Source organism: Osmia bicornis, chromosome 1 (genome assembly GCF_907164935.1).
Source record: "Osmia bicornis bicornis chromosome 1, iOsmBic2.1, whole genome shotgun sequence".
In the NCBI taxonomy this organism is placed as follows: domain Eukaryota; kingdom Metazoa; phylum Arthropoda; class Insecta; order Hymenoptera; family Megachilidae; genus Osmia; species Osmia bicornis.
In genome coordinates this window covers 13311390-13329994 of record NC_060216.1, presented here as the reverse complement: position 1 = coordinate 13329994, position 18605 = coordinate 13311390, and the positions used below count along the sequence as shown (strand labels likewise).

The 18605-nt window shown below is 38.8% G+C and overlaps 1 protein-coding gene across 2 annotated transcripts in view; it reads left to right on the top strand.

Moving 5' to 3' along the window:
* Nucleotides 1-18605, top strand: part of LOC114872807 (semaphorin-1A-like) — a 125139-nt gene that overhangs the window by 9344 nt on the left and 97190 nt on the right. For both annotated transcript variants that reach the window (XM_029180418.2, XM_029180417.2), the window contains exon 2: nucleotides 9434-9616. In XM_029180418.2, the coding sequence (XP_029036251.1) occupies nucleotides 9520-9616 (97 nt within the window). In that variant the 5' untranslated portion in view covers nucleotides 9434-9519. The remainder of the gene's footprint in view (nucleotides 1-9433; nucleotides 9617-18605) is intronic.

Below are 18605 nucleotides of genomic sequence, written 5' to 3'. Positions count from 1 at the left end.
TTGTTTCGTCGGAGCGAAGCGATTGATTTCAGCTAGCTCGAAGAAGTAAGCGAGCGGAAAGAAGAAAAAAGAAGAATAAGCGCATTGCCAGCGGGTAGAGAAGCTGTGGCTAAATAATTTCAGCCCCGCGGTCCACACGGGCCAGTCGTTGAGAGGCCGGGGAAAAGAGTAGATATGAAAGGATAGAGAGGATTCCTTTGAAAGAATCATGAATGGATGTAGGCTCCGCGTTTGCCGAGTACTTTGAACGAGATTCTCCGAGAAGAGCCGCGAGCCCTCGATTCCAGCTCTTACATTTTTCTTTCTCAATCTTTTTGTTATTTGTCTCCGATCCACCGTCATCTCCTTGCATTCTTGCCATCTGATACACAAGTTTAGAAATTTTATGGTATTTCGTGAATGTTTCATGGTATCTCATGGTGTTGTTATTAATGATTTCTGAGCACATTATTTCTGCTACTTCATTTTCTATAGAACTCTGACTATCCTTTGTCTGTAAGGATATCTTTGCACCCGATCATTGAATTTTGTAACGAAAGGGTTGATAATGTTCTTCACACTCGACTGAGTCATTCAAACGGAGAGAACGGAAATTAAATTACTTTCAGAAGTAGATATATAGTAGAAAAATCGAAGCCACTCGTGGAAGCAGAAGGGGTGCAACGTGTGCAACGGTTAAACGAAGGGGAGAGACAGAAACGTCCAATGTGTTCGAACAACACGATGTATGAAGAGAGGGGCAGAAATGGCAGCTGGCATATAGCTCTATCTTATACCTGAATAGAAAGAGAAGGATAAAAATGAGACAAAAGAGAAGGGGTGGCAAGAAGAAGGGGCTGAGAAATCGATAAGAAAAATGAAAAAATAAAAGCAATTTTAAAAAATATTAATTCTTTAATCAACTGTTTTGGAATCGATACAGGGTCAAATTTAATTGAATTAATTGATCTTATTTATTAACAATTTTTCAAAATTATTATTTCTGGATTATTTATGAATTTTGAAAATTGTTCCTTCTTTGTATATGTAAATACCAAATAGAAAATTGAAGAAAAATTCCCTAGAGGAATAAGATAGTATCTAGCACGTTTATCCAGATCTATAAGACCCATCGAGTAAGAATAAATTCCACTGACTTAATGTAATAGCAAAAACAAGTTTTCTTAGTATCGGAAAGCTCTTATCTTCAAGTGCTACATGGATCGAACTTGTTATTACTTCGAAATGATGGTAATAAAAAAGCTGGGTCAAATATAGACGTAGAGATTCGGTGTCCCAGTATAGAAAGAGAAGGTTTCTTTTACCAATAAAATGCACTGCTGTTTCTTGCCTCTCTATTGTAAGCTGATCGCGCACATTCTAATGGAATAGTAAAGTATCTGTTAGGTGAATTGTAAGCCCTTTAAATACATAATTCTGTATACAAATTGAAAACAAAAATTGTAATAGTAGATCTACTATTTATCAAAGAATTTTTGGGGGGAAAAATTGATTGATTAATCAAGAGTATCAATTTTTCCCTAAACCTCCTTTAAACCGATTAGTGTATCAATTTCTCAATGGATTATTTACAAGATAATTCCCTGAATCATTCAGATCATTCATTTTTTCATTCACGGTTGTATAATGTGTCGTTAAACGCCACATCTATCAATTTGACAAATGCACCGTCCAAACGTGTCAACTGCATTCACTGCATATCGATGAACTCCGAGGAAAATTCAATTCCGACCATCTCGAGGAACAAATGCATCACAACTTCCCGGTCTTCCAATTTCCGTCACTGGCTTATCCCATAGAACCTGCTTTCCGTATTGCATCGGAAGGTTATGAGCCCCATATACACTTCGATTCAAAAGTTTCTTTCAAAAAATCATAATACAATACTTAAGTCCACGGATGATGCATTCTATCATCCACGTTGCCAATTTTTGGGGGGTTTGAAATTATTTCAATGGGTTCATTTTTCAATTTATCGTACAAAATTTTTTCATACAAACGCTGTCTACCGTGTCCATACCCTAAGACACCCAAAACTTTTGATGGATTCTGTATGTACCCTTTGGTGGACGATTGTCATCGATCGGCATGGACGGAAGTCTTGTGGAAGACGGTAGGCAAAGGTGGCGGTGTTGGGTCGTATATAGCCGGTCGTCAGACACCGTAGCTGCGGAGCAATCGAATTTTCATCGCCGCTAAGGCAAGCCTTGAATATTCATACGGTCGAATCCCTAGTAGCTACTTTGCACACGTAGCCCAATGCCACCGTGTGTCAACGTATAGGTACATAGCCGTTGGGTAATCGCACCCCCTCTGTTTCTGACCGCCAGCTGAATTTAAACTGATGTGCCAGAGGGTGCTGGCTTGCTTAAGCAAATCGAACTGTTCAGGGAAGCGTGAAGACGTAACAACCGTATCCTTTCTCCTACCACTGTTTCAGATAGTATTTATGATTCTCAGTGGGTGATACTAGGAGATATAGACACGTGCCGGTAGATTGCTGGGAGTTATTGGCGAGTCAATTAGGAGTTTCGGCGTTGGAAATGAGAGCTTGTTTGTAGACGAGTTTTCATGAATGAAAAGTTGGACGGAATTACACTTGCGGTACGCCAAATTAAAGCTTGAGATTTGCTACGAATTACTGTGTAAATGCACCCTCAAGGTTCTTAATAAGAGCAAAGTTATAAATTAACTGGGCCGCCATCCGCTTCGTGGCTGACATACTGGAACGATATTGTGATTTAAAAGTCGATCAGAACAAAACAAAACCAACCCGAGTTTTAATTTACGGAACACGAATTCGAAGCTCGCGCGATCAATGACGTTACCGATCTCTGATTTTATTCTATACTAGCGATATGTGTATAAATAAACATAAGTTTGTTTAATTTTGTGATTGATTGCCTCTCTCTTCGGGTTTCACAATTAAAATCAGTATAATATATATGTGTAAATGCGTAATCTGCATAAACGGACTGTAAAAAATTTGCCTCGTTAGCGCCTGATTTTTACAGTTATTTTAAATTTACGCGAGATCTCTGAATATTTCCAGAATAAAAAGGAGTCTAAATTATTACTCTATAAATTCTGAATCTGCCAATGAAAGTCTCGTTAAAATTCGTTCAGTTGTTTCGGAGATTAGCCCGTTTAAACAGACAGATAGACAGACAGACAACATTTTTGCAAAAGCATGTTTGGGTTTTAGCAAGGTGCGAAAAACCATTCAGTTTTATTTATATGTATGTATAGATAAACACTCACAGTGACCACTGTGATCGGCTTGCAAAGAATGGTCAAAATTGATAATCTAGATTTTGAATTGAAAAGTCACAAAAATTCCGATCAGTCGTTTAATAGCGGAGCTTCGCTCCAAGAAAAAAGTACACTATTAAATCGTTGATGTACCAATCATCTAAATTAGGAATTTGAAAATTCTGATAAGAATTCATGACAGAAAGGTAATTTGAAAATCACATTTATGGCTCGAAGTTTACTGAAAATAGCTACGTAAATCTTCCATTGCAGTTTCACGCGGTACTGTAATAAATTCTACAAAGCCTCACGTTGGATTCCCTTGTTCCCTGAGGATCGCTTAACAAAGTGGTTTCTTTCATGATGTGTACAGTTCTGAGCAGAGTAGGCTTACTCTAGGGAAAATGGCAATGTAGTACAATCTTCCTAGAACAACTCTCCTTGTATTATAGTTTAGCTTCTCTAAGCTATCAACATAGCCATCCTATGAGTATAGTCCTTCTATCGGTATAGCCTTTCAGTGTGTATAGTCTTTCTAATCAGTTTAGCCTTACCCCTTAATATAATCATCCTAATAGTATAATCACCTTCCCTTACACTGTCTTTCGTGTGGAAAGCATCTATGCTGGTAATTGTACGCACTGAGAGCGAGCCACTGTTAGGCGTGGCTGGTCGCCCTACTTTCCAGACACGGAGACGACGAACCCGTAGATCGAGAGTCACTTCCCTCCAGCAACGTCGTCACCATCGGTTTCCGATTCCCCCCTGTGCTCGGAGACTTTCTCTTACGTCAGACGATAGTCACGAACCAAGACCAGCTATTGCTCGTCAATCCGATCGGAAACGAATAAAATAAAAAAAGAGGAGAAGCGATTTAATTTTCCTGGTTGGATCGGTGTCAGCGAAGTAAAAAAAAAAAAGGAAAAGAAATCTAAGGGATTGTAAAATCAACGAGAAAAGATTCCTACAGCTGAATCGACGTAATCGAAGATCTAACAAGAACCGATGATCGTTTGCTGGAAATCCATTCTTCAGCAAGTAGACCGGACAAAATTGCCCGTTTTCCGGTTCCACCAAGGAATAAGTAATCTTGAAAGCTTCTGAACAGGAAGATCAATGACATTGATTTATTGATCCCTTATAGTTTTATGGGGAATGAACAAAGCGAAAGATCCCAAGGTCCGCGCTTTTACACGTTCAGGCAAGGGGTAACAGGTTTCCATGTTATTGCCTATTCAGCATGGGTACGTCTACCCATGTGGACCTGAACGTGTACAGAAGTAATAATCGAGGGTCTTTAATGATTCCAAGGTCTCTAAATTGATGGAAATTCTGTAGAAATGATCAGTAAAAATAGAAAGAAGAAATAATGGTAAGGTAAACGAGCTTTGAAAGGCAGGAGAGGATTTCACCAGGCTAGAGAGCTAGCCTACTGTTTTTGCTTTGATCCTCGGCTCGTTGAACGGTGAGCGATCGGCCTAGAATTATCCACGGTTCGAGCAACCATAGTGGCTAGTGCTGCTTTTACACAACCATTGTACGCACAAAGCGCATGGATAATTAGACCCATCCTGTTGCCTGCCTTTGGATTATAAGATGGCCAGCGCCGTGCCCTTTGGACAAAATTCAAGGTATCACCGAGCGAAGAAACTTTTCGCATAAAATGCACGGCCCTCGCGTATGTATGGCCAAGGATTTCAGAACTCTCTCAACAACTTCCGCGGAAAGACAAATACTGCCGTTGCAAGCGGAAGCGTGCGTTTCATCTGAAACATTCATTCTATCCAGCAGCTTGCTAACATGATAGTCTAAGGAAAATTCATGACAGAAAAGTTTGGTAAATTGCCCCTTGTGGTATATTAAATTAAAGCTTAAAATTTGCGCTAAAACATAATATAAATGCCTTGTTAATAGTTTCAACAGAAGTGAATTAATAATTAAAGAAAGAAACCTACTGCTCCGCTAGGTGCTTAATTAAATATCTACATTAATTCTATCCCGGCAGCTGGTTAATTTCCGGAAAAACACCGACGGCTTCCAATAAATCATGCTTAACAATTAATAGAACGATCAGTAAATTTAGATTTCTCGTTGAAATTATCGGCAACGCTTCTGACCCGGTTTCCACGCCTTCCATCAAAAGAGAAAAATTTGACAAATGACCGTTGAATGTTCTCCGTCATTAATTTCGTTTGGAAATTCAGTCGAACATGGCACGGGAAATTTCTCCTTCGCCGCCAATATTTATCCCTCGGAACAGTGTACCTTGTAGTCAACTTCCGAGTTTTCAGTTTGAAGGAAAAAAGAAAGAAGAAGGAAGGAAATTGTTATTTACGTTTCTCGGAAGTATGACGGCGGATGTGCTCGGAGCCGAAGCTTCAGGAAACTGTACTTTGGCCGAGATCGACGTTACTTATTAATCACAACCCGGTTGGGTTCTCAAAGAACCCGTCGCTAGACTCATTCATCGGCCTTGCTCTTCTTTTTTGGCGCCTTTCATCCACTAGACTTATCTCCTTCTTCCCTCGGCTTTTTTTCCACCTTCCTACGGCCTCGTTGCTGCAATCTTCCCTTTTTTTCTCACTTTTTTCCTCGAATACTTGTCGCAATCACAGCTAACAAATTCCATTCGTAAATGACCCTATACGGTAAGGTATCCGCGCATACCGTTCAGCCACGATTACACTATCGACGGGATGCTTGGACATTTCTCGGACGATCCGAGAAACGGTTATTTATTGAGATTACGTTTATAGAAAATACGATTGGGATTGACGAGGATTTACGTCTTGTAAATCGGGTTTTTGGGTCACACGTGGGTATTGAGGGAATTTTTTTATATGGAGAAGTTTGAAGTTCGCTCTGATGGGAATTCGTGACAGAAAAGTTTCTCGAAATGGCACTTACGGTAGCTCAGATTAAAGGTTAAATTCTAGAGAAAATAACCGTATATGCGCACCGGTAATATTATGGATGTGACGAAAGTTATGAAAAATAGAAGAGAATCTATTACGAAATGTAAAAAGTTTCAATCGAAAGTCATGACAGAAAATCTTCACGAAATGGCACTTACAGTACTTGAAATTAAAGCTTAAACCTTCACAAAAGTGCCTGTATTAACGCTTGATTAATATTCTTAACATAAACAAACTGAAGAGAAAAATAATCATCTCCTTGCGCATATTTGCTAGAAAATACTAGCTCTCAGGTCAAAATTGCCCTGGTGTTGACTGAAGGAAAGTTAAAGAAATAACAGGTCCCTCGTAAATTATCACGAACACCTTGTATGTAGTTTGCCAAGCGATAATAGCCATCACGGTGTACACAGGAACAGGTGTGCACGCGTGCGTCGATCGATGATACACGTATCTTACACGGGTGAAATGGTACACATAGATAAAACGATTATATACAACATTGCTCTGTGTGCATACTTATCGTGATAACGATCTATCATGAAATCATTCATTTACAAAGTGACATTACTAAAGCAAAGTCAAGTTAAAAAGGGTATTACAAAAACAGTATAATGATACACTTGAAAAAAATTTTTTTAATTTAAATATTTTCTTAAGAATTTTTTAAATTATTTAGAGTAATTATTTATTAAGTAATAAATTGCAGTAGATATTAGGATCTATAGTGGACTCTCATTATGTTGCCTCTATCTATAATTTACTCTCACAAGAAAATTCAAAAAATTTTAATATTAATATCTAAGCAATTTGCCATCTCAGAATTTTAGTTTTTTATCTTCAACACCTTTTCCACAGTTGATAAGTCTACCCCCGGAATTTAAATTTAGACCCGGAAGTACGTGTGAGTAGAAACTTGGCGGGCTATTTAAACGCGCCAGCCAATTCCTGTGAATGAATATTCAAAAGGGAAACTCCTATAGAAGGTGGTCCTTCCCAGGTGACCTCTCGTGGAAACGACCAGGTGAAATGGTCCAAATCACGGGGAATATTCAGTTCCTCGTAGCAGCCGTTGCTAGTCGGGCAAATTATTCCGGCGATCTGGTGTAACCAAAACCGCGATTCTCCTTGCAAATTTCTTCGAAAGTGTCTTTGGGTATTTAATGGCGTCTTGAAATATCAATGGAGGTATCAGTCTCGATTAACCCCGTAGTTCCACGTGTGTCTGAAAAGTTTTTCCTCGAGACCGGATGCCGAAGGGCCCTCCAGAAGAAGTGCAGTCAGCTGCAACGCAGCAACTTGCAAGTTGCACTTTGAACGAAAAGGCGGTCCAGAAGTGTAATTCTACTTTGGACCGACCTCAATTTTTGGCTAGTAGATCATTTTCTCTAGTAATGAAAATTATATTTGACCCACGGTGAGTTACACCACTTGTAACCTAATTTCGAAATACAAATATTTGAAGGGAAATGCAAATATTCCATTCGGTGTAGTTTCAACGTAACAATAGCAAAGTAACATAAACGGTGGCCGGCCGCCAACTAATTTCCTCTGGGAAGAATCCTAATTTTTGGCAATTCTCGGGAATAATCGTCGTAATTAATAGTGGTAGAGGTTAACGGTAAAAGGCGGAGAGAAAGGTGCAACGGTGCATCGCAAAGTGCAGTTTCTGGAATGCAACCGCGTTACTGCACCTCACGTAATTTCCGTTAGCTAACACCGTTCGCCCACGTGCGGGTAATTCTTTCTACGGAATCTTAGATACTTCTATATTTCCATTGTCAGATCGAGAGAAGAAGATTCGAATACGAAATGGACGATTTTTATTGGATTCGGTTACTGTATGGCTGAGGAAGGGGGCGAGTCTCAGGAGAATTCATGACACAAAAGTTTTGCGAAATGACACTCTTGATGGATCAAATTAAAGCTTATGGATTGCTCTAAATTTTTATATAAATGCACCTTTAATAGTTTTAGTATAAACAAAGTTATTGAAAATATAAGAGAAGCTATTAATTTCCTACTTATCAAATGATAAATTTTGAAATGTAAAAATTCTAACTTAATTTCATAACAGAAAAGTATTACAAAATGTCACTTATGGTACACGAAATTGAAGCTTAAAGCTTACTGAAAATAACCCTATAAACGCATCGAAACTCCTCTACATATTCATCCCCTGGCGCATCAATCTTCAAGTAATTTGCTAAAGCAATGTAAAGTGGATCATCTGGTAGTAGCATGACGTATATCGTAATCATGTTCTCGAAGTTAATTCGTGGAGGGTATCGATGAAACGATAACACGAGGAAAGCGATGAAAGAACACATACCGTAGAACGAGTTCAATTTCTTCGTTTTCCACTGTTCTATTCAGCTGGTAGCCGTTTCTTTTGCCATGAAAGAACACCATCAGGAAGCTTTCCTTCCTAACCTACCCCTTTTCTCGCCTTATATATATACACTCTCTTTTTCTTTCTCGTTTACTTGGACGTCACGCTACGAAATTCATTGTATCGCGACAGCTACGAAGAATCGATATTTCTCGTTGCCGGCACCGGCTCGCAATCCGATAAACGAATGATGAGAAGATTGCAACCGGTGCAATAAATGGATATAGGTGTGCCAGCTTATAGGGGAACGGTTAATTGATTAGATTGATAATAGATGCAAAAGTATATTTTTAGAAATAGATTTAGATTTGAAATTCATTAATTGCTGTTTCAAATATCTAACTTTACATTTATAGATAACTTTATTAATATTAAAAATACTCAGAGTGCACGAACATAAACATCTTCGGTACACTTTAAGCTTTAAATTGATGCGGTACTGATGGTATTTTGCGATACTTTTATGTCATGAAAAGTAATAAAATCATAGGTCGTATATTTACGTAACGACGGATCTTATTTCTCATCTAATAGCGAATATATTCGTCGGTAGAAACAGTAGTCTGGTAAGAGAACAAATAGAAGCTCCATCTGGGCGACCTCTCTGCATAATGCATACCATCGTCTTGTTCATCGACTCGACTCCGGCCTCTTCTTCGTTCCTTCGTTAGCCTTTTATCTCACCCGCTACCTTATTCAAGAACTCGTGCATGTATATAGAAGTCTTGGACGAAAAAGAACAAAAGAAGCTCGCGTCTCATCCTCCTTGTTAAGAAACTGGGCAGGATTTTTAACGCGACCACGCGCGAAACTTTTCTTCTTCCATCGCAACGTTGTAACGTTCCTCCTTTTTTCTTTTTCTTTATTGTTGCAGGAATGACGATCGAAGCGGCGATGACGAGGATCAAGAGCGATCGTTGATCGGTGATACAGCTGGCTGCGGGGCCACTCGCTTCCAAAATGAGCGCGTCGTTGCGAGTTTTGGCGCTGATCAGCTTAGCCGCGCAAAATCTCGCCTGGCCTCAAGATCCTGTTCCCAGGCTGCACGTCAAACACCGTGAGTACTATTCAAATGATTCTCGATCGTTATCAGAGCCACGGTTTCAGTAAAGGAATTTTATAATTGCGATAATGTATCGTTAAAATCGCTGGTCCTTTGCGTGTGAAAATTCAATAAAACGAAGCCGCATACTCGCCACCCTGATTTTATAGATGCATCGGATTACCAAATTGCTCCGGGCTCTGCCGTTTTAGAATCTACGCGAATATTATATTAAGATTAATCATATTAATCGATCGGGAAGCAACGGTCGCATTTTATGCAACCGCGCATTTCATTTTACCCGATTAACTTTGATAATCGCTTCACGTTCGATACAATTGTTTCCAATCTTTGTCAATCGGTGATTTAATTATTTTAACGGTTCATTTTAAGAACAACGAGATTGCATTTAATTGTCTTGGGAAAATTCAAGGATTCGTGAGAGAAAAGCTCCTTAAAATAGTATTTGTGGTACGTTAAATTAAAGTCTAAAGTTTCAGGAGAATTATTATATGAATTGTTCATCAGTATTCTTAATATATAACGAATGGTTCTTTTTTAAAGCAAACAATACATTAAATGGGCGTATTATCATTCGCTAAGGAATATTGTTCGTTGCGATCCACAACCAGTCGTTTTGTATTAGAAATAACTGTGGGACATTTATGTCATTATTTTCAGTACACTTTAAGCTTTATTTTGACATATCACAAGTGCCATTTTGTTATATTTTTCATTCATGAAATCTTTGATAACAATTTCATTCTTATCAAAATATCTAATAGTCTTCTTTTTCTATTAACATTACTAATACTAAGAGTCTCAACGGTGCACGTGCATAGTAATTTTCATGAATTTTTATTCTTTAATTTGCCGTATCATAATGCCATTTTGAGATACTTTTTCTGTGATAAAATCTTACGATATTTTCAACCATCCTGCAGATTTACGTATCATGTTAAACGAAATGAATCCTATAAATTCCTAATGAAATCAGTCCGTGAGGCGTTTGAAAAGTAATTTTCCGCGTTATCCATCGTCGTCGAACCGGGTCGTTCTTTCAGGTCCGTTGTTTGCACGGTGGCTTAGCGAGAACAATAAACGGTACCGTTTTCGCGCGAATTCACCGATAAGAAAAAGTTTGTTCGTTTCTCAGTCGTTCTTTTCACACGGGAAATTTCATTTCCTTCGCGAGAGATAGAGGATGGAAAATGAAACGAAAGGTTGTCGCCCTGCGGTCGAGGGGTTACGCTTTACACCGGTCGTTTTCGTTTTCGTTGTTTCCGCACGAGCTGAGCACCTGTGGATCATCCCATCGTCTGTACCTTAAATATTAATCTCCAAATTCAACACGTTATCCCGGATAAGAAGCCAATGAACAGAGCGGGACGGTCGGGGTTAGAGAGGGGGGGCAATAAATTCAGTGTTGGAAGACAATGAAGTCTCTTGGAAAGAGTAAGGGTAGGCAGGGAACAATAGGGGCGTAGGTGTGACAGAGACAGGATTAGTTGAGCGAGTTTAACGACCCTTCGAAATCCGTGGGTGAATCTGGCTGGAAGCTTTTGACACGGATCAAATATTGGCGTGTGTCGTGTCGATCGACGCGGCCACACCGCGTTTCGTCCGCTTTGGTAAATCCTATTGAGTATTCAATTACCCTAGCAACCGTTACGGGGGATACATACGTTCAGTCTGTTGCCTTCGGTTCCCGAATGAAATTGGACAGTCCCGTTTCGTACAAACCTCGTGCAACCGATCGTGACTTCGCTTGCTTTCGACCAATTCTGTCGAGATATTATGGAAATACACGGCACGGATAATGACACAACACGGGGACAACAGTCATCAACGAATTTACCTTCCTCTTCTCTCTGCCACGCGGTTCTTTAATGTACACTCATTGTCATCGGGGTCAATGATGATTGACGCGACAAATGCCATATAGATTGGTAATCAAGCATAAATAAGGGATGAATAATTTTACCGATGGAAAAGTGGACAGTTAGATGATTAATATTGAAAATTAATTAAATAGTTGAGAACGCACTAGGTGCGTCATAGCAAACCGACACGAGACGCTATTACTGTCACATTATTCACAGCAGGCATTTTAATGATACAGTGTTTTTATTGACAGAGTAGTCGGTATATTTCGAGGAACGTATAAAAGCTTTGTATTTGCATAAAAAGCATATTCCACGTTTTATAGAGCCGTGTATACATATATCGCGTGCGTTAATATTCATCGCGTTTTGTAGAGTGCGAAGAAGAGAAACGAGGAAACGCGTTATACATTTTTTACGATGTTTTGGGTAATTATATTATGCTAGGTGATATTAATTGTAGCAACAAAGAAAAGAGAGAGAGAGAGAAAAAGAACAAATGTTCTATCAAGCTCTAATCTCGTATGACCTAATTTACGTTTGACGCATCGGTACGAAACATTGATGCATATAAAAAATGCAATTTGTAATTTAAAAGAAAATGGAATCATGCATATATCGTAGTATCCCAAAATGGCATTTGTGACACAGACAACGGTTTTTTGATCATTGTTAACAGTCAGTGTTGCGCTATGTAAGGGTGCATCTAATGCAACACCCGGTTGCATTCGAGCAGCCATTGACGCAGCATGAGCGGTTCTCGGAGCTTAACAAAGTTCTTCTGAGTCCTAACGAGCTTACTCTTGGCAAAAGCCAGTCAAGTGTACGGCTTCCGTCGTTGCGATGCAATGGCTAACCTACATACCGACTTATTATTGCGATTCGTAACTACAAACCGTGTGGATATATACGGCTGCATGTACAATGTATATACATATCACTCTAAGTATCCACTCTGTGCTTGTTCACTCGCAGTTCTTTTCCCCTGCTCTCTTATGCACTTTCAACCGATAAACTTGAAACACGGTTGATATTTTTCAATTTGTTATTAGGTTGTATCCGTCAGACATTGTATTCGCATAATGTTGCGGTAACACGCTCGTTAATCATTGATCATACATTCATCAATGTAAATTTCAGTCTGTTATTAATGCATGTTTGTCGACATCAGAGTACAATGCAACAACCAACTATTCATTCGAGATTCAACAGAAATAGAGGGGAAAAAATTCTCGTTACCTGGCATGTCCATAAACCTCGAAAAGAATTTCATCACTGGTATTATAACATTCCGTATACACGGTATATACTTCTGTTGACCCGGTGTATCTTTCTGGAAATCTTTCCGCGGGAAATGGCGCAAGGAGACGTGTTTTAAAATGTGAGCCAGTATAACGCCGGTTCATACCGGCTGCACAGGTGCTTATTCCGATGCAATTCGGCTGCATGCATAGAGAACGCAGGGACAGAACAGGTAGTCCAGTTCCATTAAACCGTTCTTGTGTGTAGCCAGCGTGACGGGCGTAGCTGGCCTCCTTGTTTATATTTATCGTTGAAATTCAGATACAATGCTTGCGTTCCACGTGAAATTTTGCTAATTATCCTGCAGTATGGTACACGGCTCGCTTCATTTTTCGAAATGAAAAACTGAAACTCAAAGAGTAGAAAGATTTTTTTATATTTATATGGAGAGAAAAAAGATCATTTTCGTTGTTATCCTAGGATGACGCAACGTTTGCGTCGATGGTTGTTTAATTTTTGATAGGAGAAATGGACGACGCACTGTGTGCGTCATATGGTGTCTCATATGTGTAACAACTGACGCATCTGTTGCGTCGTGAACTATTTCGACGCACTCCGTGCGTCATATCTTATTATACTTGTGGGACATACCTGGTGCGTCATACCCTACTTTTCTATACCTATTATCTGACGTACCTGGCACGTCATCAGTTATTTTATACGAACGCGTCAGTGACGGAAAATGGGTTAACCATGCAAAATAAGAAATCGACAAAGGTGCATGGCTTGTTTCGCAACGTGATTTAACGAGACGTGAGTCCATTCTCGAAAGCTACGATAAATTTTCACGTAAATCCATCGACTGGAAGAATAGACACGGATAGCTAGCGAACGAGGATAATGGAATTCTTTAATGCTCCGTTCGCGAATGGGAACAATAAATTGTTCTATCTAGATCGTTTCAACCGAAATTATAATAGAACCTTAATTATTCAGATTCTTTTGGCAAACATGTTGTTAAATCCAATCGATGGCAGTGCCTGTGCATCAGTTAATTTTTCATATCTCGAGCCAAGAGTTTTACCAGGATTGAAGTTTGTCCAAATTGCTATTCCATTTTCCTGTTGGATACGTGTCCTCTATCGCAGAAATATTATCGTCTCTGGGAACAGCTTAGTGAGGCGCGCAATTACGAAATTAGTCGAACGTTTATCGAGCTGAGAAATCGTTAATTCTAATTGGTAGGTTATTTGGGGGAGCAGAGAATTTGCAATGTTTCATTTTCTAACTAGAGTCTCCTATACCGTGATATTCCACCTGAAAAATTATAGAGCATCCGCTGATCCTTTTGATCAATAATTTAAAAAAAAAAAAAAGAAAGAAAAAGTAGAAAATCTGTGAAAAGTAATCCATAAGTGAAAGCGGTAAAATCGTTAACGCGAATAAAAGCCCTGAAAGGCTTTTAATAAAAGCTATACACACACACACTTTGAAGGTAAGACTATAAGTTGGAGCTGAAAATGCCATTACTTAGGCGCGATTAAATGCAACCACCACTTCATCAATTCCGGCCACTAAATCAACTCCATAACTACATCCACACACAGAGATAACGTAATCTAGCGTAACGAATCTTTGTGGTTCTGAATTCGGTCTTGTTAATGGTCAAAGTTGGCCGGATCAAAAGGTAAATGGAAATCACGATGTGGTCTCTTTCGATAATTAACGTTCTATGGCCAGCCAATAACATTCAAACAGGTACAATAGGGTGAAATCCTTTGAAAATAATTAATTTGCAATTAGAAACTTCTTCATATTTCCACGATGCATAATTTATACACTGGTTCGCGTAGTATCACTGGGAACTACATCAAAAGTTAATTAAGACTCTGATATCTTTGATACGAAACATCACACGCATGAAAATTTATATCCTTTGGAAATCCACACACTCTTTGTAAACGTTAGTTAAGCTACAATTTCGTTAGGGATCGGTTTGATTAATCTCACGTTATCCAGCTGTATATTACTCGAGAAAATTACGTGATTACGAAACGTATAATTTCCTTCGACCCTATTACATATTTTTTTTTTATCAGTTTCACAGTGTAATCATAAGTTATGATACTGCTAATTGTCTTTTGGGGTAAGATTTTTTGTGATATGCAAAATTAATTAAATTCCAAATTACCCTCTTCTTGAACTGTTCAATTGAAAATAACAAATTGATGCGTATCACCATCATTCACCCTGGATAGGAAACAAAAAAGATGATTCCCATTATAAATCATCATCAAGCATAATGATTCCAATTCTCATTGAACGTATATTGGAAAAGGGATTAGGTACGTTCCGAAAGACGTTAATTTACATGGACCGGATGAAGTGGATCAGACTGGAGAATTGTTAATGCTCCCGGGTTCGGTATCAAACGAACGGATTTCAACGGATGTAGTCGTAGACCGGAAGAAAAGAGAAGAATCCTTTTCTCTCTTTTTTTTTTTTTCACCTAGTGATTGATCGTCCCGCGAGAACCGAGACGCCTCTTCTCGTCGTCGCGTCGCGACGCGTCAATTCGTGACCTGCACACGTTTCAGGATGCCGTTACGACGGATAGATTTATTAATGTCCGGGGAGGAGGGGTCAGAATTCCCGGTTGGCATGGCTGACGGAAAATCAATAAAGACGCTGCCGTGTGATAACATTATATTAAGAATAAATAACGATTTACGAGGTTGACCAACTGATTAAAAAAATCACATAAACGTTTATAACATCAGGCTGAGAATTGATAGGAAATCGATGACAGGTTAATAATAGAGCAGGCTGTATTGTGATTCACTTTAAACAGCGTTCAAATTAAATATTCAGTCTAGTTATTTCCTTCGTTTTATGGATCACCTTGTATATCTTGAAAAGTCGTCCTTCTCGGGCCTTTCTTCAAGGGACGCTTATGTACGCTAGCCGTCGTTTAAAGAGCCTCCTTCTTCTTCTTCTTCTTCTTCTTCTTCTCGCGTGCTTTAAGGCGTCGTTCTCACGAGCTGCACTACATTACTCGGCTCTACTTGTAATTACCATCCCACGTCGGAAGCTAGGGAAAAACGGGAAGTAGATGGTCCCGTACCCTGGCTTAAGCAACAACAATCTACCTTGATAAAATCCTGACAATTAATTAATTTCATACGATCTAATAGGAGATTTCTATTCAAGGGGTTAGAAACCTGAAAAATTAAAGTTATTTTTGACGATTTTTTTTTCTCGGGAAATTATGTAATAAATAAAAAATCTGTAATATACATTTTATTATACGTATCTTAAGCTATACGCACGTATTTTTCTTTTTTTTTTGTCGATAAAATAGTGAAGATACAGATGCCTTATGATGGACACTTCTTTTAGGGGTAGTCATTGTGAAACAGCTGTATCTTTGCCATTTTGTTGACTAAAAAGAATTCGAACAGCTTAAGATATGTCCAAAAAAATGGCTATACCAAACTTTTTATTTACTTCATAATTTTTCAAAAAAGAAATTGATGAAAAATGACTTAGCTCCTGATCCCAATGCAAATTGTACATTTTCGAAATCCCACTGTGTAATATTTAATATTAATTAATCTTCGATAAATTAAAACTGACAGTATCTCGATAACAGTGTGAATGGTTATTGTCAGTTTGGAAAAGATGAATGAAAGAGGAAATAGGAAACGTGGAACGATTTTGTAAACCGAACATTGTGAACGTTGAAAACCGTACTGGGGTATAAAATATGATCGCAATTTTATTACATGTTGGACGTGTTCCGGTGGTTCTTGAATCTCGAGGTGCATTTGTTGTATATGCTCGTCGAGTATGCCAGCCAGCGAGACCGGAAACTACGACGAGCGTAATCGTGACCCGTGACAAGTAGGTGATACCATGCTTTTCGGGACAAAGCTTTTCCTACCACATAATTTACGATTTTTCGCGCTGGAAAATTTCGCCGGGGCTGCGCGAACCGTGGAAATGATCAAAATGGAAATTTCTGAAATAACGTTTGTTCCATAACAAATAGATGATTTTATCACTGAAAAGTATTACCAAAGTACACTCGTGATAATCAAATTAAAACTTAAAATTTATTCTAAATTGCTGTATAAATGCACCTTTAACATTCTTAATATTAAGGGAACAATAATTAAGAGAAGTTGGAGTATGAAATTGTTACATTTTACAAATTTCCAATTCGAGCAGAAAATTTTTTCATAATACCTCTTATGGTATCTCAATTTAAAGCTAAAAATTTTCTAAAGATTTCTATATAATTATCTCTTCAATATTGCAATTACAACTCGAGATATAAATAATTGAAAATTGAACATTCCCCACTATTAATTTCTCGCTTCAACGAAATATAACTCAGCTCGTACTAATAATATTTCAGAAACCCTTATGCCATTATTTCCTTCAAACTTTAAGCTTCAATTTGATGTATCACAACTACCGTTTAGCAAAACTTTTCTGCGATGAAATCGCTTTAGAATCCCAAAAGCCATGGAGTTTGTTTAATCAAGATTGAGTTTGATTCCCCAAAGCCGCCATTTTCTTCGACAAAAATATATCACGCGTAACGTTTGTACAGCGAATGGAAATTTGTATTCAACCATGGCTTGTCCCTCGTTATCATCCAACCCTGTATTGCGGAACGGCAATGTTATCTAAAGTTTCTTCCTCGTATATATGTACTTATATACAGTCACCTGCATCGCTGGCTTGTCCCGTTTATCTCTTTTATTTTGTATCGGTGTAGCTAGAAAAAGCAATGTCTCTGGGCTATATCGTCGTTCACAACTACTAGAAAACCGTGCTGTATCCGCAAGTTGCTACGCGATCTATAAACGTGTCGTTGGTGGCCATGGATGTCCCCAGGAATTCACTTGGATCATTTCCTCTTCCGTTGGTACTGCAAAAGAATATTTTTCAAGTCGAATTAATTCGACTGTAAATTCAACGGTGAAAAGCTTTCCGGTGTACGTTGTTGGTTAAAATACCTAACACTTGTACAGTAAACCCTAGCGGGCGTTGAATATTTCCTTTACCCCGTTTCATGGTAGAGATCCGTTAGAAATTCGGCTGACGCGAAGGGATGTTTGTTAACGAAACGTCGGTAGACAGCTGTCAATTGTATCCCTTTGACCGGACCGGATGTATCGTATTGAGCATTCGACATGTCCGACCACCGATCGTCCTCGATTCGACGGATTCTTCCGCTACTATGACAATTTCCTGCTAGCTCGATTCGCGTATTAGTTGGATAACACGGACGATCACCAGCCAGCTTTACTGCATTGAGATAAAAGACAAACCGCACCGCGCCGTTACGTTCCGCACCGCGACAAATGCAAACGCAAATTGCGGTGCATTAGTGTAAATGAATGCGGACGAATTGGCGGTATGCAAAGCGAATCGTCCTCCCTTCTGCGTGTATACGTGTACCACTACAACGGCATCGTTATATTTATTTATTTATTTGTTCATTCTGCACAGCAGCTACTTCGGAGTGCACTAAGGCGGTGCAAGTGCACTTTTTTCAGCAGTTAAAACGAGCACAGTAGTATTTCGAAATAGTTTTTCATATTTTGCAGCTTGAAATATGTACTTAAAAATGCATTTGTCATTTTTTGAATGTATCCTTCCTCTTTCTAGAGTCAGGTTTGAAATAAAAACGTCTATGTAGTTTGACCCACTTTGCGGGGTCGGATAGATTTTTCCTATAAACTTCGTGAAGACCATCTTCAAATGTATACTTTTCCGTGTAAATTAAAAAGAAAGAAGGGTAGTATGATTTTTTATCGTGGGGTTATGGATTTCTGAAGTTGCTCGTACACTTTTATACCAATGGA